The following is a 21053-nucleotide window of genomic DNA, read 5'->3' on the forward strand; positions in this document are numbered from 1 at the left end:
ACCAGTGTCCACTTCCCTCCACCATTGTTCCCAGTTTCTCTTCTGCCTCCCAGCCTGCCCCTTTTCAGCACCCAGTTCTCTCACCCAAAGTAACAACTTACCTCCATCACTGTCACAATCAGGATTCACTAGATACTGCTAGCCTGAGAGCAATAAATTCCAGAGTAGAAACCAGAAAACTGGAATAACTGAGGTGAACTTAGAAGCAATGAAGGTGAGACAGGAATGTCCTGTAGAAGCATTCAAGACATGACTAGTCTTATCTCAGGTGCCTTAGAGGACCTCGAGTTCTTCAAATCTCAAAACTTAATGTAACCACTTAAGTATGACAAGGTTGTGGGAAGACATACAAAAATTATGTAATGCTAGATAGTGAAAGAGAAGTGAACAGACAACCAAACAGGGTGGTTGTGTGGAAAAAATTAGAGAAAATACCTTTACTCTGTCAAGTGACCCAGCAGAATTGATATAGGAAAATGAATATTCAGGTTAGGTCACAATGTACTGGACAGATCTTTTTTAAGGTTTCTATTCTTTATTTTTTATTTTATGAAGACAAAAATGCAAAGAAAGAGGACAAGGTGAAGTTACAGTGGGAAGATGATCACTCATAAACAGAATTCTCAGAAGAAATCCCCTTGCTGATACCTTAATTTTGAACTTTCAGCCAAAAAAACTTTAATAAAAATAAAACACATGCACAATTACTTTGTCCCTCAAGTCCCCAGATTGTAGTACATTATAACATTTCTTAGTAGTACACAAAGCAATCTAAAGCCACAAAATTTATGTAACTCCTTTAACATTGAAGGCATAGTATTTTTTACAGTTCCATGCACATGCATATTAATTTAAGTTAACCTCAAAAGTTTAAGTGATAGACCTTGAGACTTCCTGATCTGAAGGTTAATACTATTACATTAGTCTGCTTTTGACTTTTTTAAAAGTATTTAAAGAAAGTATATCACGTAGTTGACACCATTGATCATAATACATTTGTTTCAGGAAGAACAAAGGCGAAGTTATTTTCTTCTCCTCAGACAGATTTTAAAGAAATACCCCTAAACTTTCAACCAGAACTTTCTGAAAGCTCCCCATCCTGCCCTATCCTGATATGTCAGAATGGTAATTTGTGATATAAAATTCTCTCTAGTAATTGGAGGGTATATATATATATAGGCAGGTTACAGAGGCTGGGCCAGACCAAGAAGGTGAGTAAGAAAAGATCAAGCCACAGTATCAAACATAGATCATTCAACTCCTATCAGTGTCAAAGAAGGCAGAAAGCTTGCTGGTCCACATCAAGTGAAAGAGAGGGACCAGCTGAGATGGAACAAGCCAAGCTCTTCATTCTCCTTCCTCATTAATCCCCTGCAACCTGTGGTCCTGTCATGTCCATTCCCTGCACACAACCCCATCTCAGCAACATTTCTTCTCATATGAGCCCTGGTCCCCTCCTTCCATGCCCTCTTTCCTAGCCCACATCCTGTTATAGTTCTGTTTTTGTTCTAGAAACTAAAGTAAGAGAAGTCATCTAAAAGGCATTTTCAACAAAAGAGGGGGAGGCCTTATGGGAAAATTATCCACTTCACCAAATCTTTGAGAATTATTGGGCTAGTAGTTTGCAGTCATTGTCTGAAATTCCTCCAGGCAGCAGAAAGTTGTGAACATGAGGTGAACTCTACTACTTTGAAGAACTTCAAATACAGTAGCCCTGAGGAGAAGTCAGACTGTTTGTGCAACACCATCACATCAAGAAGATGTGTGCAACAGATACTTCAGAGTAAGAAGGAAAATAGTGAATATGTTTGCCAAATATCAGTTCTTGCCTTGAGATGGCGAGTTGCACAAACACGAACACATTTTATACCAATGGGTATGCCTATGGTGATAAAAATAAAACAAATACTACATGAAAAAGTTTGTTTCTATGAGTTTTGTAATGATGGAGAGGGAAGAAAGAGATAGTTGAGTGATGAGGGTCAGAAGTGGGTCTTGAGGGAAAATGATCAAACCTGAAGTTCCATGGTTTACCATACAGAGGAGATAATGATTGGTAAGGTCATCATCACCAAACATCCCATGGAGAAGGGAACATGGCTTGCGAGGGGTGAACAGGGATGTAGGCCATGTTGGGAAGTGATGCTGAGTGGGGCAGCAGGTCAACTCCCCAAAAGACAGTCATTGTTACCTTCTTGTCACTGGGGGTATTACCTCATTACCCAAAGCCAATGTTCACTGGCCTATGTTCTTGGTCTGCAGAGAAAAGTCTCTGGTTGCCAAAAATGGGTCTGGGTGGAGGTTACCCAAGTTAAGACAGTAAAGGGGCCTCTTAAATGTTCACATGTGATTTGAAATCACTGCTGATTCACATGGAATTATATAAAACAGTGCAATCAAGTGCTTGTGTACACAATAAAACTTGTTATAGAATACAAGAGAAAGTTACTCAATTCTTTAGGGGTAATATTTAAGTAAAAGGTTGACAGAAGCAAAACAGTGTTATTCATGATTCATAATCTAAGAAGTAGCTCAACTTGTTGTAACCATGAACCATCTTACTCAAAGGCTGATGGTTGGGTTTAAAATGATATGAGAGTAAGTGGTCAAGAGAAGAAAAGGATGGTGGGGGAGAAGGGTTCCAGCCCTGCAGAAGGAATTAGATTCATAAGGAAATCAAGGAAAAACTCAGCTTATACTCGAGTGTATATGGTAATAGTATCTATGTCCATCCATGTATAGGAAAATTTCATGACTTCATTTTTTTCCCAACAGCTGCATGATATTCCATTGGGTATATGTATCACCATTTCTTTAGCCACTAATCTGTTGTCAGGCATCTGGGTTGTTTCCAGATACTGGCTATTGTAAATAGCACTGCTATAAACATAGGCATGTGGAGGACATTATTGTATTGTGTTTTTGTCTTCCTAGGGTATATTCCTAAGAATGGAATAGCTGGGTCAAATGGGAGCTCAATTTCCAGTTTTTTGAGGAATCTCCATATTGTTTTCTAGAAAGGCTAGAGTAGACAGCATTCCCACCAGCAGTGAATGAGAGTTCCTTTCTCTCCACATCACTGCCAGCACTGATTGTTCTTGCTCCTTTTGATGTGTGCCAGTCTCTGTGGCATCAGATGAAACTTCATTGTAGTTACATCCTGTCAGTACCTTACATATTAGTCCCTTATCTGATGGGTATTGGGTGAATAATTTCTCTCATTCTGTGGGTGGCCTTTGTGTCTTACCCCAGTTTTTGCCAATTTATTTTTTAAAAATTAATTAATATTCTATGGTTGACTGTGTTATTAACAAGGGTTTATCAGGCACATAATTCCAACACTACACTCATGACAAGGATCCTCCTCTATTTCCCAAGGACCCCAAAACCCCGCCTATCCAAAACCTCCAGTCCCACTGTAATTGTGTAGATCAGTTTTCCTATTAGAGTTCCCTTTGGGCTCTTGTGGTTACCTTGCTATGGATCTTATGGATCTCTACCTCCAGCTTCTAGATCACTTAAATCTTTATTTTGTCATAGACCACACTAGCTCATATGGGGCATGTCTTACAGAGAATTCCATCCTGCTGCTGACTGATACCAGAGACAGCTCACTCTGGCCAGTGCAACACAAGGCACCCCTGTACTTTCCATAGCATCATGTAGTGGCAGTGGCTTGGATTTCATATATTTCCAATATAGACTGGATCTGTTAGTAACCAAAAATAAGTTTGTAAGTCAGTTAGTCCTACCAACTTATAACAGTGGTGTGCAGTAGCCCAATATGCATTGCAATCCCCTGACCTACACTCATCCTGGTCTGGGCCCAGAGGATTATCTTAAGTCCATCTTAACTTTTAAAAATTTACCTTTTTCTTTTTTAGTTAATAAATTTTAATTGAATCATCATGAGATACAGTGGAAAGTTTTTGATGCTTAACTTTCAGTCATATAATGTTCCAACACCCATCCCTGCAGCAGTACACGTTTTCTACCACCAATGTCACTGCCCAGTTTCCCTCTTTCCCTCCCCATGCCTGTCTCTATGACAGACATTTCTCTCTTGACTCTATTTCTCTCTTCGTTTTATTTCTTTATTTTATATCTTTATTTAAACACTTTGATTAAAAACATGATTATAATTGGGTTTCAGTCATATAAAGAATACCCACCTTCACCAGTACAGCATTCCCATCACCAATGCCCCAAATGTCCCACCTCCCTACTCTCCCCCCCCAGCCTGTATTTGAGACAGGCTTTCAACTTCCCTCATTCATTCACATTGTTATGATAGTTGTCAGTGTAGTTATTTCTCTAACTTTGTGGTGAGCTTCATATCGTGAAGGGCTAGACCTTCCAGCCCTCATCTTTATTGTCTCTGAGAATTACTTAAAATGTTTTTTTATTTTTCTTAAAACCCATAGATGAGTGATACTATTCTGTGTGTCTCTCTCCTTCTGACTTATTTCACTCATCATAATAGATTCCATATACATCCATGTATAGGAAAATTTCATGACTTCTCTCCTGATGGCTGCATAATATTCCATTGTGTTTATGTACCACAGTTTCTTTAGCCATTCATCTGTTGAAGGGCATGTTAGTTGTTTCCAGAGTCTGGCTCTTGTAAAAAGCACTGCAATAAATAAATAAATAAATAAATAAATAAATAAATAAATAAATAAATAAATAAAAAGCACTGCAATAAATAAATGTGAGGAAGGAATTTTTGTATTGAAGTTTTGTGTTCAAAGGGTATATCCCTAGTGGTGGAAGAGCTGGATCATATGGAAGCTCAATTTCCAGTTTTATGAGGAATTTGTATTGTTTTCCATAAAGACTGGACTAGACAGCATTTCAACCAGCAGTAAATGAGAGTTCCTTTCTCCCCATATCCCTGTCAGCACCGAATGTTCTTGTTCTTCGTGATATGTGCCAGTGGTTTGAGATGGTACCTCACTGTAGTTTTGATTTACACCTCCTTGATGATTAGTGATGTGGAGCATTTTTTCATGAGTCTTTTGGCCATTTGTATTTCTTCTTTGAGTAAATGTCTGTTCATTTTTTCTTCCCATTTTTTGATGGAGTTATATGTTTTTTCTTATTAAGTTCAGTCAGCACCTTGTATATTTTTTATATTAGCCCCTTGTCTGAATATTATAGGTGAGTAGTTTTTCCCATTCTGTGGGTGGCTTTTTATCTTAGACACTATTTCCTTTGAGGTACAAAAGGCACTCAGCTTGATATAGTCCCATCTGTTTATATTTTCTTCCACTTGTTTGGAGAGTGCTGTTTCTTCATTGAAGATGCCTTAGTCTCAGTGTCATATTGTGTTTTACCTACGTGTTGTTCTATATACCTTATTGTTTCAGGCCTGATATCAAAGACTGTAATATATTTGTATTTGATATTTGTGCATGGTGGTAGATGGGGGTCTGAGTTCGCTTTTTGGCAAGTGGCTAACCAGTTGTGCCAACACGACTTGTTGAAGAGGCATTCCTTGCTCCATCTAGGATGTCTTGTTCCTTTATCAAAAATTAAATGATTGTATGTCTGGGGAATATTCTCTGAGTACTCAAGCCTATTCCACTGATCTGAGAATCTGTCTTCATTCCAATAACATGCTGTTTGATAACTATTGCTTTGTAGTACAGTTTAAAATTTGGGAAAGTCATGCCTCCCATATTCTTTTTTCCAAGGATTGCTTTAGCTATTCATGCCTGTTTATTTTACCAAATGAATTTTAGGAGTGTTTGATCCACTTCTTTGAACAATATCATGGATATCTTTAGAGGAATTGCATTAAATCTGTACAATGCTTTGGGGAGTATTGCCATTTTAATGATATTAATCCTACCAATCCATGATCAAGGTATGTGTCTCCATATCCTAGTGTCCTCTCATTTCTTGAACCAGGCTTTTGTAGTTTTCTTTGTATAGGTCTTTAACCTCTTTAGTTAAGTTGACCCCAGGATATTTGAATTTGTGGGACACTAATGTGAATGGGATTGGTGTTTTTAGGGGGTCACACCCGGCAGCACTCAGGGGTTACTCCTAGCTCTACACTCAGAAATCACTCCTGGCAGGCTCGGGGGACCATATAGGATGCCGGGATTCGAACCACCGTCCTTCTGTAGGCAAGGCAAATGCCTTACCTCCATGCTATCTCTCCAGCCCCGGATTGTTTTTTTAATGTCCGTTTCTTCTCTATAATTATTAGTGTATAAGAAGGCTATTGATGTTTCCATGTTAATTTTTTAGCCTGCCAATATGCTATAAAAATCTATTGTTTCTAGATGCTTTTTGGCAATCTTCAGGGTTTTCTAAATATATTATCATGTCATCTGCAAAAAGTGAGAGCTTGACTTCTTCCTTACCTGTCTGCATGCCCTTGATATCTTTTTCTTGCCTAATCGCTATGGCAAGTACTTCCAGCACTATGTTGAATAGGAGTGGTGAGAGAGGGCAGCCTTTTCTTGTACCAGATTTCAGGGGAAAGGCTTTTAGTTTATCTCAATTGATAATAATATTTGCCATTGACTTGTGATAGATGGCCTTGACTATATTAGAGAAAAGTTACTTTCTTTCCCATCTTTATGAGGGTTTTTATTAAGAATGGGTGTTGGACCTTATTGAATGCTTTCTCTGCATCATTTGATATAATCATATGGTTTGTGTTTCTTTTTATTGATATGGTGTATTATGTTGATTGATTTACAGATGTTAAACCATCCTTGCATTCCTGGTATGAAACCTACTTGGTTGTGGCAGATGACGTCTTGATGATGCATTGAATTCTATTTGCCAGAATTTTGTTGAGGATCTTTGCTTTAGTGTTCGTCAGGGATATTCATCAGTAATTTTCTTTTTTGGCAGCATCTCTGTCTGGTTTTGGTATCAAGATGATGTTTGCTTCACAGAAACTATTTGGGAGTGTTCCTGATTTTTCAATTTTATGAAAGAGCCTGAAAAGTATTGGCAGTAATTCCTCTTGAAAGTTTTGAAAGAATTCATTAGTGAATCCATCTGGGCCTGGGCTTTTGTTTTGGGGGAGGCTTTTGAATACCATTTTAATTTCATCTGGAGTTATTGGTCTATATATGCTAGATCATCCAGGTTTAACTGTGGAAATTGTAAGAGTCCACGAATTTATCCATTTCTTCCAGGTTCTTATGCTTCGTGGCATAGAGTTTCTCAAAGTATTTTCTGATTACCATTTGAATCTCTGCAGTATCACTTGTGATCTCCCCTTTTACATTTCTAATCTGGTTTATTAAGTTTCTCTCTGTGTTTCTTTGTGAGTTTTGCCAGTGATTTATCAATCTTGTTTATTTTTTCAAAGAACCAGCTTTTGATTTCATTAATCTTTCAGAGTGTTTTATTGATTTCCACTTCACTGATTTCTGCTCTAAGCTTTGTTATTTCCTTCTGCCTACCTATTTTTGGTTTCTTTTGTTGATCATTTTCTAATTTTAAAAGCTGTCATTAAGCTTTTTATATAGGCTCCTTCTTCCTTTCTGATGTGTGCTTGCTTTTGCTGTGTCCCACAAGTTCTGATAATTTGTGTCTTCATTGTCATTTGTTTCCAGGATTTTTTTATTTCATCTCTGACTCACTGGTTATTAAGTAGTGAGCTGTTTAATATTAAAGTTTTTTTTCTGTGTCCCTTTGTGGTTTACTTCTAATTTCAGTGCTTTGTGATCTGAGAAAGTTGTTTGTACAATTTCTATCCTGTTGACTTTATGGACATATGTTTTATGGGCCAGCATATTGTCTATCCTGGAGAATGACCCATGTGCAATGGAGAAGAATGTGTATCCAATTTTCTTGGGATGGAGTGCCAAGACTGGTATGTATATATGCATATATATATATTTATATGCATATATACACACATATATACATATATACTGTATATGTATATACAATACATACCAGTCCACTTTCTTTCATTTCCCTTTGCAGAGCTTTTATATTCTTGTTGGGTTTCAGCCTGGCTTACCTATCAAGATGTGTGACAGGGCAGTGTTGAGGTCTCCCACTGTTATTGTGTTGCTGTTGATATCTTCATTTAGATTCGTCAACAATTGTTTTAAATAAGTTGCTGTTCCCTCAGTGAATACATATTTGTTTAGAAGTATGATTTCTTCCTGTTAAACATATCCCTTGATTTGTATGAATTGCCCATTTTTGACCCTTAAAACTTTTCTGAGTCTGAAGTTGTATCATCTGGTGTTAATATGGCCACTCCAGGTTTTATAAGGGAATTGTTTGCTTAGATAATTTTCCTCCAGCCTTTAATTTTGAGTCTATGTTTGTTCTGATTATTAAGATGTGTTTCTTGTAGGCAGAAAAAATGTTGGATTCAGCTTCTTGATTCATTTTGCCATTCTGTGCCTCTTAACCGGTACATTTCAAACATTGACATTGAGAATTATCATGGGATTTGGTGTAGAAGTTTATTTTGTCTGTTGGTCTTTCTTAAGTAGATCTTTGTGTTTTTCTTTTAAGGTTGGTTTTGAGTCTGTAAAGTTTTTGAGTTGTTGTTTATCTGTGAAGCCATGTATACTTCTTTCAAACCTGAAAATGTCTCTTCATCTTAGACACTGTGGTTTGCAATATTTTTTACTGTCATGCGTATCACTTTTCCTCCTTTCAGCACTCAATTCTTGTCCAGAGTAATTCTTTCCAACTATCATTGTCATAGAGATCCCTTCTCTGCCCTACCTGCACTCTTCTGCTCCTTGTAACAAGCTTCCTACCAAGGGCTAATCCTCCTGGCTCTCTTATCTTTAGTCTTTGGATACTAATGTCATACTAACATCCACTTTTTGATAGGTCAACCAGGCTAAACATAAAACATATATTTTAATCCTGACTGTTTGTTGTTAAATTTTGAAGTCTTGTGGAATTTTGCTCAGGCTCATTTCTGTGGATTTTTGGATGGAATGGGGTTGATGGGCAACACTCAATGGTTCTCAAGGTTTATTCCTAGCTCCATGCTCAGTAATAACTCCTGGTGGCACTCTAGGAACAACATGTGGCACCACACATTGACTCTGGATATGCCACATGTACAGCAAGTATTTTCATGCCTGTAATATCTCTTCAAGTTCTGTGTAGTGCAGGGGTCTCAAACTCAATTTACCTGGGGGCCACAGGAGGCAAAGTTGGGGTGAGGCAGGGCTGCATAAGGGATTTCGCTTACCAAATATTCGCAATAAAAAATCGCATTAGTAAGAAAAAAATTGCAAAAAATCGCATTAAACATTTGCGTGCCCCGAACGGAACTGCTCGGGGTATGCGAATGTTTAATGCGATTTTTTTCTTACTAATGCGATTTTTATTGCAATTATTCAGTAAGCGAATAATCACTAATACTGCGATATTTGAAGGCTGGCTGCGGGCCACAAAATGTTGTATGGAGGGCCGCAAACGGCCCGCGGGCCGTGAGTTTGAGACCCCTGGTGTAGTGATTTTTGTAAAGTATATGTGTAAAATTGTTATTCATCTCCAGATTAGGTTATTATAGAAAATAGTAAGTCACAAGTCAAAAATGAAAAACTTATAATGTCAGTTGTGAAAGTCATGGACACATACAAAAACAATTTTGGATTCATTCAGGTTCCTGGGTGGAAGACAGAAACTTCAAAAAAGTTTAAGTGAAATATAATGTGATGAGTACCAAAGATATTACAGGCATGTTTTTCTCTGTCTTTAGCCCATTTCTACCAAATAATTATTTATAGTGAAATTAATTTCTTTTCAAAACATGTAAGTTTTAATAAACTTTCCGGTATTTTATGTAAGCACAATGAGAACAGTGACATGGAATTTTTCATTAGTTATGCTGAACCTATCACAAGGAATTTCATATTGAACCTTTATGAGGCTTAGTAACTAAACTGTGCTGTTTCTCTTAGGAGTCATTGTCATACTCTGCCTGAGTTGCCTGTGTTTTAAGGGCTCATACTTCAAAATGTCTTGGTGTTTCTGGGCCTAAGATTACTTTCCAAGAGACTACCTTCTTTTTACTTTAAGTAGTCTGGAATTTTGTAAGAAAGGTATTCTGTTATTTTCAGTTATTTGACTAAATATCTTTGACTAAAATCTTAATTCCTGAAATAGGCTGCTGTGAGAGCATGTTGTACACAATAATAATTCAAATAATTGATAATAAAGAAAATAAATCTTCCAGGGTTTATGCAAAATCATTGCAATGAAAAATAAAGGTATTCATTACAAGTTTTCCTTTGTAGATGGTGTCAGTGACAAAGAAAAGCTGACATTTATATTGTAATCATAAAAACTGCAATTAAATTGTAGCTGATTAAAGTTTATAAAATAAAAGTTCATAGATCTGAGAAAGAAAAACATTGTTCCAAACAATAAAACTTAGAATTATACTCATTCACACAAGTTCATTTACTCTCATATAAAATTAAATATCCTGTTCATAATTCTTAGAGATTGATTTCAAAATATTAAGTTCTGTTATTTCTTATTCCCAGATTTCTAATTTATTTGTATTTTAACTTATTTATCCAAGTCCCTTACTCTGAATAACATCTGTCAATGACAAACAATGCCAAAGGATATAGCAAAGTCCCCCATGAAAGAGTGTTCCTCAAAATTCTGACACACAACATTAAAAAGTGATATCCCGAGCTGACTGTACAAAATAGACCCTTAGCAATTATATATATTTTTAAATATACATACTGACATTCACATATATGTCAAAAAAGGTTAAATGTGATTCTATCTATGATACTTCCCACATAAAGTTAAGCTTAATTTATATATATTTTCTTACATAATGGGCAGCATAGTTATTTTGGTGTTTCATACAACTTTGATTTTCAGGAAATTTTGTCATACATATTTGCAAGTTTCAGAATTTTATATTTTACTATTAAATCAAACATACCCTTTAAATCAAAGGGAAAATATCTTAAAAATTTAAAATTTGGGGGCCAGAGAGGTGGCGCTAGAGGTAAGGCATCTGCCTTGCAAGTGCTAGCCTAGGACGGACCATGGTTTGATTCTCCAGCGTCCCATATTGTTCACCCAAGCCAGGGGCGATTTCTGAGCACATAGCCAGAAGTAATCCCTGAGTGTCAAACGGGTGTGCCTCCCCCCCAAAACAAAACTAAACAAAACAATTTCCATGACTAAAAACTGAGCTTTTTTTTTTTTAACATTTTAGGCATAGTTTACTTAATTTCATAATGTTATTCTGATAATAATTTTGTTTTCAAGGCAGATTATTTAAATAATAGTCAATCTGTTAGTATATCTGTTGAAGGATTCAAAGTACTTTTGCCCTTTTGGCAAAGCTAAAAGTTGGTGTAAAAAGAATATATTCCTGACATTAATGCTTTTGTTTTTTTTTGGGTAAGGAACATCTGGCAGCTCTCAGGGCTTACTTCTGGCTCTGCACTGAGAGGTAATTCCTGGTAGTGCTTGGGGTATCATATGTGGTGTTTAGGGTCAAATCTGAGTCAGTAGCACTGCAAGTGCTTTGCCCACTGTATTATCTCTCTGTTCTCCCTAAATGTTAATTAGAACATTGTTATAATTCATTTAGTCTTGTTTAGCATATTCTCAAACTATTTCCAACTGTGCTTCCCTTCTGATCTTGTTTTCTGCCTGTGCCCTCACTCCCTGTCCTACAGGTTGGATCCCTAGTCTAGTGCTATTGCCTCCATCTCTGTAATTTTCATCTGTGAACTCCTTGGACTATCTTGAGTTCCAACTGATAAATATTGATATAGAATAATGTATTATTCCTTAGTTTTCATTTTTAAACAATTTAGTGTAGATACTCTGGTTATAATAGTGTTAGTTTACATGTTTTTATGTACAAAGTTACTGTACTTTCATCATTACCAAAGAGCCCAAACCCTCTACCATTGCCTTTATGTTACTTCTAGTCTTTCTTTTCCTTCTATATCCTTTCCCTACTGCTTGGTATGATCAATTTTGTAAACACAGGCCAAGGTGCTGTCATCATTGAACTTATAACAATCTCTTCTAGCAGAACACTCTGTTTTGCTGCATGTTTGCAGCCCTCATTGTCTAAATAATGCTAAACTAGTTTTATTTAGGGGATAGGCCTAAACATAAGATTTAACTTACAACAATTGTCATTCTAAATTATTTTTAAGTGGTCTGATGAAATAGTATAGAAAGGACATTCCTTGGAAACTGTAAGTATATGGTTATTAATTCAAATCTCCAGTGTCTTAAATGCACTCATTGTAATCTTGGGAGCTCTACTCTTTGAGCCTGATTCTAGATTTCCCCAGAATACAAAAATGAAATAAAATAAAACAGAACAGAATATATTCCAAGGTCAAAGAGCCCAACAAAACATAAACTTCTGACTACATCTATTGGCCCTCCTGTAAAATCTAAAAACTATGAACAAAATTTAGTATAAGCCCATAGGAATTTTTTCCCAGGGTAATATTTTTGTTTCCAAACCGAAAAACATTTTAAACATACTAAAACATGAAAGACTAGAGGTATTTTGTGAGGGATACTCTTAAAGTTACACTTATACAAAGTCAGAGAAATTAATATTTCTATAGAAAAAACTCAGTTTTAACATTGAAACAATGGAGTATAACTTGAACTGAAATTATGATTACTGCCCTAGATGAATAAAAAATGGGCAGATAAAATGTTCAAACGAAAAATGAGACTTCAGAAAAAAATAGTTGAAAGGAGATCACTCCAGCAAAATCCAGTGCTGTAACAAACAAAACAATTTATTTAGAACATATTTTATTAAAACATATTAAAGAGAAAGTAATCAGTCATCTATGCAGGGCAATCCAAATATTAACATGTTAGAAGCAGAAAATGTAAATAACTTCCCGAAGAACCCAACTGCAATATTTTATAGATATATCAGGCTCCACAATTACCCCCAGGTACAGAAAGAAGGTTCTTGGCTCATCCAGAGAGCCCAGAATGTTGTAAATATGACAAATATGCTTGCACCACTTAGAGCAGTGGTCGGCAACCTTTTTTTTCAACTGAGTCAAATCTTGCCAAAACCACGATTGAAATTTATTTTGAGAGCCACATTTTTTTTGTTTTTTGTTTGTTTGTTTGTTTTGGCAGTGCTCAGGGGTTACTCCTGGCTCTATGCTCAGAAATCGCTCCTGGCAGGCTCAGGGGACCATATGGGATGCTGGGATTCGAACCACCGACCTTCTGCATAAGAGGTGAACACCTTACCTCCATGCTATCTCTCCGGCCCCGAGAGCCACATTTTTAAAACCGAAAATACATAGGATAGTACACTGTTTTTAGTTTCAATAAGGTTTTATTGAGAATATTCAGCATGCAAGTATCCACATAGGTCGGTACAAATAACACAACTAATAAAACAAAAATGTTAGAATGAAATTATTTATCGATAATGTTAAATTCCATAAAATTTGCCTTACAATTGTAGAGAAAATGACATCATGACAATGACTGACAAAGTCACAAACACTAATGTGAACATTGGCCTTGCATTTCCTTGGATAGTTTGAGTAAGTCAGGTTTGTATGTTGTTGTATTTAATTTTAGGCACGATTCCAGGTTCTCATCGATGAGGCGATTTCTTAATTTACTCTTGATAAGATTCATGCTTGAAAATGATTGCTTGCATAAATATGTAGACCCGAACAAAGAAAGAACAGAAAAAGCTAGCTTTTTTAGTTGATTATATGAGTCAGGAATACTATTCCAGGTGTTAAAAATCAACATATCTTCCTTCTCCAGGTCTTTCAAAGCAGACCTCTTGTGCTGTGAACTAAGTTTCCATTTGTGTTTCTCCAATCTTTCTAAATTAGCACAAAGACTTCAAATTTCGAGCTCCACAGTTCTTTGTTTTTTAAATCCAGAAATTGCATTTCAAAGTTGCCAATGTTGATATTAAAGGGAGAAAAATTTAATTCCGTTATAGTGGCATCCAGAGGTATTTTAACAAAGGCCAACATCGTTTGCTGTTTCTGAAATCCTGAAACCTCTTGAGAAAAGCTTCCCTCATATTTAAAAGTGCTGTTTTAAAATAGGTAATGTCAACATCAGAATTATTTTCTTGGCGATGTTTCAACAGGCTTGGAAAGTGAATTAAAGTTTCTCTGTCAAAATCTTGAGCAAAAACAGATAATTTGTTTTCAAACGAAATAACTTCTGTCTTTCTTTTCCCCTGTAGTTTATGATTAAGCTGATTTAGATGTGAAGTAACATCCACCATGAAATACAGTTTTTGAATCCACTGATCGTTGGTTAATTGTTAATTCTGGATAGTGAACACCCTTCTCGAGGAAAATGCTTTGATTTCTGATAATAAGGAATCAAAACCGTTCAAAACATTTTCTCTTGATAACCAAAATGTGCTGAAAATTTGAAATCCTACAATATGGAGATTAAGCAGATAAAAGAGAAAAACCTTTTAACAACCTTTATAAGCAAGGACAGAGAAAAGTAATGATTTCACTTAAAGGAAAAAATCTATTGACCCTTTAGTGTGTGCTGCAAGAAACCAAACTAAAATACACACAAAAACAAAAACGGCACTTTGTTAAAGGCATATGATATATCATAAAGGAATTATGATAGAGTGCCTGAAACATTTTAAAAATATTTTTATTTAAGCATATTTGTTACAAAATTATTCATACTTGAGTTTCAGTCATAGAATGTACACCACCCTTCACCAGTGCACTTTCCCCACCACCAATGTCCCTTGTTCCCTTCGCCCTCCTCTGCCTATATCAAGGGCAGGCATTTTGCTTTTTTCTCTCTATCTCTCTTTTTCTTTATGACACTGAGGTTTGCAAATTTTCCTTTATGACACCGTGGTTTGCAATATTGTTAATTAAAGGGTACCATGCATGTCACTTATCCATTTTCAGCATCCAGTTCTTGTCTAGGGTGATATGTTCCATCTATCAATGCCATAATGTACCTTTCTCTATTCTAACTGAACTCACCACTTTTTATGGCAAGCTTCCTATCATGGACTAGTTATCCTGTCCCTTATTTCTATTTTCTCTAGATATTATTACCATATTGCCATTTATTATTCTTATATGCCACAAATGATTATTTTGTGTCTACACCTCTCCTTATGACTCATTTCACTCAGAATAATAGTCTGATGTGTTGATATATGTACAGATGATGCACTGTGCATGGCTCATTGTTTTTGTGTAGTCACAAGAAGCAGAAGTTGTACACCATATATTGTATCCACTGGATGATAGACTGTGTGATAGACTGGATTCAAAAAAAACTCCCTGCTGAACTAAACTCTGTGGCAAATGACACAGTAAAGATAATTTGTGAAATTCACAATTGTGATCAAATACAGGCTATTCACCACCCTGGGTGAAAGTATGGATGCCCACTACTAGCATCTTCTCCATGAAGAAGTGAAGTGGCTGTTCAGGGGAAGGGTGCTCTCTCGTCTTGTTGGCAAGGGGGAAGAAGTAGTGCAGTTCCTGTGAGAACAGAACTCTGACTTTTTACAGCCTCAGTTGGACAGGGAATGGGTAGCTAAGCTTGTGTATTTGGCAGACATTATTCATTTTCTCTATGAACTTAATATTTTTCTGCAGGGGAGTTTCACAAGTAGTTTTTACAGTGAGACATAAGATGAATGTGTTCAAAAAAGAATCTGATTCTGGGATAGCTGTGTCTGAGAAGGAGGTATTTAAATGTTTCCACTCCTGCAAAAATTTCTGATTGGCACTTATATTATACAGAAAGTCATAATCAATATGAAAAACAGCATTTAAGGGCATTAGCTCACAACTTTAATCATGAGTACTCTGAACATGAGAATCCATGGAAAAGAAAACTCTGGGTTGAGAATCCCTTCATGGAAGATGCCCACTCTTGTGCAAAATAAAATATGTGTTTTAAGATCACTCCAGGCACTGTATTTCTATACCCCACCCAACCTGGTGTGAAGAAGCAAGTTAGCAGGAAAGAAATAATAAACCAAGCTAGCCAGGAAAGAATGATCATGGAGTCCATGGCCTTTTACCTTGTACTCTCTGCCTCAAGCCCAAAAAGCTAGGACACCTCTTTATTAAAACCAATTCCCAATACCAGAAGGCTTCAGGTCAAGAGAGAGAGACAAAAATACATATTCAGTGGACTTTTATATATCAAAGGAAGAGGTTTAAGAAAGGATGACGTTGAGGTAACACCTTGTTTAGGGTTGATACTGGGTATCATCTTACACTCTTGGAGCTGGCCACCAGGGCTGCACACAGGGCGCGCCCAGCACACAGAAGAGCCAAATTAAAAGTGTAAAGAGCCACATGTGGCTCGTGAGCCGCAGGGTGCCGACCACTGACTTAGAGAATTAGATACCCTTCTCCATTTGCTGCCAAGTGACTTTCCAATTTGAACTCTGTCTTCCCATTGCAAATTACCGACTCTGGAAATTTATAAAATTGACAATAAAGTTAAATGCAAACATTCATAATAGCACAGCTATGAATATGATAAGATTTAATCTAGTCATAGCATCACTATTGGCATGTAACACTGGAAATGTTCTTTTTTTGTTTTGTTTTGTTTTTCTGGGCCACACCCATTTGATGCTCAGGGGTTACTCCTGGATAAGTGCTCAGAAATTGCCCCTGGCTTGGGGGGACTATATGGGGTGCCAGGGGATCGAACTGCAGTCCTTCCTCGGCTAGCGCTTGCAAGGCAGACACCTTACCTCTAACTCCACTTCGCCGGCCCTGGAAGTGTACTTCACTGCTTGTGAGAGGGCCTGAAAGTGTGGTCATTTTACAGGACAGTTAGGCTGTCTTCCTACATGATCATGTGGCATTAAAGGTTAAATAAAAGAGAGATAAAAGCTATCAGTGGTTGTCAACAATTGTGACAAAGGACAATAGCAGAGCACTTTTCTTAGGATCATGGAAATATTCTTGTTGATTCATGATGATGGTTTCATGTCATTATTCACTTATAAATACAATAACATGTATTCTATTGTGAGCAAAACCTGCTGTTAAAGAATTGACTGGAACAACCAGAGAAAGAAACAAGGGTTAATACACTTTATAATGTGCTTTGACCCTCACAAAAACATATGATCCTTTGAGCCCTACCAGGTATCACATATGACAGTGGTGAAAGTTAGCCAGATTCTACTGTTTGTAGCCCAATATCCAAAAATCTGAAACAATCCAAAATCAAAGGGTATTCTAGAGGAAGATCTGAAATACAAACAAACAACACACAGAGAAATGGACTTTGCTACTAAATCATACAAAAGTGAGAACCATGGCAGGGTGTGTGCTTGACCCAGAGCTCAATCTCAGAGCACAGGAAGGAGCCAGAAGATAAGGGAGATGGAGGCTGCACTGGTGGAGGGTAGAGGAGACTCAGGGAGGAGGAAGGGTTCAACCCTCTACACCGCCCCACTCTGCAGAACTGGGAGGAAGGTTCTCCAAAGGTTCAGGGTAGGAGCCTTGGGTGGGGGTTTGGGGGGGTGAAGAAAACAGGAGACATCAGTGGCAGGAAGGGTGCACTGGTGTAGGATAGAATGCATTGTATGACTGAAACCTAACAAACAGTAATTTTATAACCACAGTGCTTAAATAAAGCAATTAAAAATCTAGGTGAGAAGCTGGACTTGAACGGTGAGTGCCCTAGGTACGTAAACTATTTAATATCTCTTGATAATAAGACTATATTTGGTTTATCAATTTGTGAAATGGATAAGCACCAATGAAGTGTGAATTTTTGAAAACTAATCATTATTTTAGTTTTTTCATTTTTTTTAGTTTTGAAATCAAAATAATAAACCTCATGCACATATCAGAATTATGATTTGATTAGGACAAGGAAAGTATCAGGGTAATGCCAAGCTTACTGAAGGGGGAGGTCTAGATAAGTCCACATTTTCTAGTCTGTGCACATACTAGAGTTCTTATCTACAGAAAATCCATATCAAATGCTCCTCATCTCTATAGCAAGTGTGTTTAGGGCTGTGTATCCAGGCACAGGGTCCCAGGCTTATAAACCAGGACTCTAGGTAGAAATGTGGGGTCATTTCTGCTGGGGAGGAAACTGGCAGTTGAAAGCCATGTAACAGCTCATCTCCAACCACAGCCTCACCCCCAACCCAGCGCTGCTCAGATTCTTCATCTGCAACATCCTCAGAACACAATGAACCCCACGTTGATGAGCCCCGAGTCCCAGTGCCTGCCCCAAAGATAGTCCAGGAAACAGAGTTTCTTTCTCAGCTCCCAAAAATCAGCGGAGCAGCAGCTCCCACCAACACCTTCCCCGGATCTCGGTCATTTCTGCCAGGGCTGAGAGGCCACGCCTGCTCCTGCTGGAGACTGCGAGGTGCTGCTGTCCCCCACAGAAGCCAGTCGGACTTTGACGGAACCCTGAGGAGGACCCTTGAGGACCGTGAGTGACAGCCTCCCTAGCACCAGAGTGCTAGGGGGGCAAGGAAAGCTGGGGGGGTGGAGGCACAGTCATAACTCAAGACAAAGATCTATGGGGGCAGATGGCACCTAGCGAAAGCAGGTACACTCTGAAGACTGCTGAGGAAGTGGGGTGTTTTATGGGGTTTGCATGCTCCCCTACCTCAGAGAGCTCTGGGAGTCGCCCCATCAGGATCCAGGGAGACCCTGGGCTGACTATGTGCATAGGGATGATCCCACCCATCAAAGGATTTGGATATTGGGCAGTTCCCCCAGCCCAGTATCAACCCAGAATTGAGCTTTTACCCCTGTGTTTTAGATGTCATATCATTGTTTCCTGCAGGTTTCGGGGACATCTGCCCAGAAGGACAGAGCCTGTGTCAGTGACTGCACTTCTTCATTCTGTTAGTACATCCACCATCCACTTCCTTCAAAAACGGTCAGTGTTCTCACGGAGGAACCCTTCGTCTTCCTGACTGTGCAGAGAAACAATTATAACTCCCCCAAACATCTATCACCAATCCCAGCAGAGAGTTGCTGTGTCCTGCTGCCAAGTGCACTGAATCCCACTACATCGTGAACCCACTGCCGAGTCCCCCTCTAGGACCACAGCTCTAGGGTCTCTTTCTCCATTTTTTCTGCATTTGGTTCTGTCGGTGGCTGAGCTTTCCCTTCTATTGCCCACACATAAGTCAAACCATCTGCTAGTTCTTTCTCCTTCAGGGAAGACAGCATCATGAGCACTCCAGGGTGCACATATCAGCGGGGCCCTCACACTCCCTCTCTTTCCCAGGCCTGTGCCCCCAACCAGCATCCGTGCACACACCTCCTGCCTCCGAACATGCCTGCTGCCTGTGCCACATGTGACACCATGCCTCGCAATCATAGGTGTGTGGTGTGCATGGTTGAGGAAGCGCTTCAGCACCCACTGGAGACCTGGCATCAGGAGAATGTGCCAGAGGCCGTGGCGGCTCCTGCTCCGTCCCAGGCTCCCAGCAACCCTGGCCATAATGCCGTAGGGGCCCCTGTCTCCCTAGGGCACCTGGCTATCTCTCCCCAAAGTAACGGTGTCAGCAGGCCAGTGGGAGGGCCCGATGGTAGGGAGGAGGAAGGAGACCTTGAGGCCTCCCTCCTAGAGGAGCTGTACGACAAGATGGCTTATCTCTTGGGGTTCCTGCTCCTCAAGTTCCGCAGTCAGGAGCTGATCACGAAGGAGGAAATGCTGAGAGCCGTCCTGAATGGCGATGAGGCTCACTACTCCCTCATCTTCAGCCAGGTGTGCGAGTGCTTGCAGCTGGTCTTTGGGGTGGATGTGAGGGAGGTTGACCCCCAGTTGGAGAGCTACATGCTGGTCACTACCCTGGGCCTCACTTACCAAGGCATGGTGGGTCCTGAGCAGCCCATGCCCAACAGTGGCCTGCTGGTGATGACCCTGGGGATCATCCTGCTGGAGGATGACTGTGCCTCTGAGGAGGACATGTGGGGAGCACTGAGTCTGGTGGGGGTGTATCCCGGGAGGGAGCATTTAATCTACGGGGAGCCCCGGGAGCTCCTCACCAATGCGTGGGTGCAGGAGCAGTACCTGGAGTACCAGCAGGTGCCCGGCAGTGACCCTGCCCTCTACCAGTTTCTCTGGGGCCCCAGGGCCCGCGCGGAGATCCACACAGACCACATGGTGGATTTCCTGGTCAGGCTCTATAAGAGCGCACGCAGCTCCTTCTTCACCATGCCTGATGTGTCCCAGATTCAACCACAGGCAGGGGGCGGCCCGCCTGACCCTGACACCCAGAGTCCCAGAGGGAGGGGGATTTCCATGGTTTAGGCCAGGCCCAAAGGGGACCCACTGTAGAGCATTTGTGGCTTCTTGTTCTCTGTGATGACTCAAAAATTAATTGCTTTTCTTTAGAATCCTTCAGTGTTCCTCTTTATTAGAAGTACATACCTGAATTTTACATAATTAGTAATGTGTCAAAGAAAATGGATTCTCAGAGTATGTGTGCTTGCCATGTTGAAGAGAACATGCTTTACTATTTTCTTAAATAAATGTAAACATTCTGATCAATTTGGACCTTTATAGGATAACAGTGCTGGAAAAGGAATTGTCATAAAACTGTAGCTGAAACTTTGTTAAATTCTGTCAAATGAGAAACAGCAGAAAGCAAATGTACTTGTTAACACTTAATTTCTCTACAAAATAAAATGTGTGTTACCTGGAGTTCAATTGGAGAATGGTGCCTCATTTCAGATCTTCACTGTGCCTGCTCTTTTGAGGGCCCCTGGTTACTAGAGGGAAAGAGCTATGAGTGGCTTGGAGCCCCACACAGAATAATAGTAATAGTGTGGGGCCTTTTCACTTAAAAATGAGGGGTGCTTGTGTAAGACCAACCAACAAGTATAGGAGGTGGGGAAGTGGGAAGCCAGGAGTGAGAGATTGATTATGTTGCCTAAATCAGGTGACGGGGGTGGGGTGGGACCTAGAACCTGCAGGAGTTTCAGTGGGAGGTGGGGGTCACTGAGCTGGGTGGCTCCAGGGGAGAGTCATGAGCTGGCATTTCTCAGGGGGTGAAAGGCCTTTTATAG

General features: G+C 39.2%; 1 protein-coding gene across 1 annotated transcript; it reads left to right on the plus strand.

Moving 5' to 3' along the window:
• The first annotated feature begins 208 nt into the window (after positions 1-208).
• Positions 209-20295, plus strand: LOC125998938 (uncharacterized). Its single transcript, XM_049766954.1, has 5 exons — positions 209-214; positions 1651-1887; positions 18123-18460; positions 18817-18912; positions 19197-20295. Exons 1-5 carry the CDS (start codon positions 209-211, stop codon positions 20293-20295), a joined length of 1776 nt encoding a protein of 591 aa, XP_049622911.1.
• Positions 20296-21053: the final 758 nt, after the last annotated feature.

This window comes from Suncus etruscus, chromosome X (genome assembly GCF_024139225.1).
Source record: "Suncus etruscus isolate mSunEtr1 chromosome X, mSunEtr1.pri.cur, whole genome shotgun sequence".
NCBI classification, from domain to species: domain Eukaryota; kingdom Metazoa; phylum Chordata; class Mammalia; order Eulipotyphla; family Soricidae; genus Suncus; species Suncus etruscus.

Excerpts from the sequence above, each read along its gene's own strand:
- LOC125998938 (XM_049766954.1), top strand. Across the intron at positions 1,888-18,122 it reads TACCAATGGGTATGCCTATG|CCATGTAACAGCTCATCTCC; the intron begins GTGATAAAAATA and ends GGCAGTTGAAAG. Across the intron at positions 18,913-19,196 it reads ATCCACTTCCTTCAAAAACG|GGAAGACAGCATCATGAGCA; the intron begins GTCAGTGTTCTC and ends TTTCTCCTTCAG.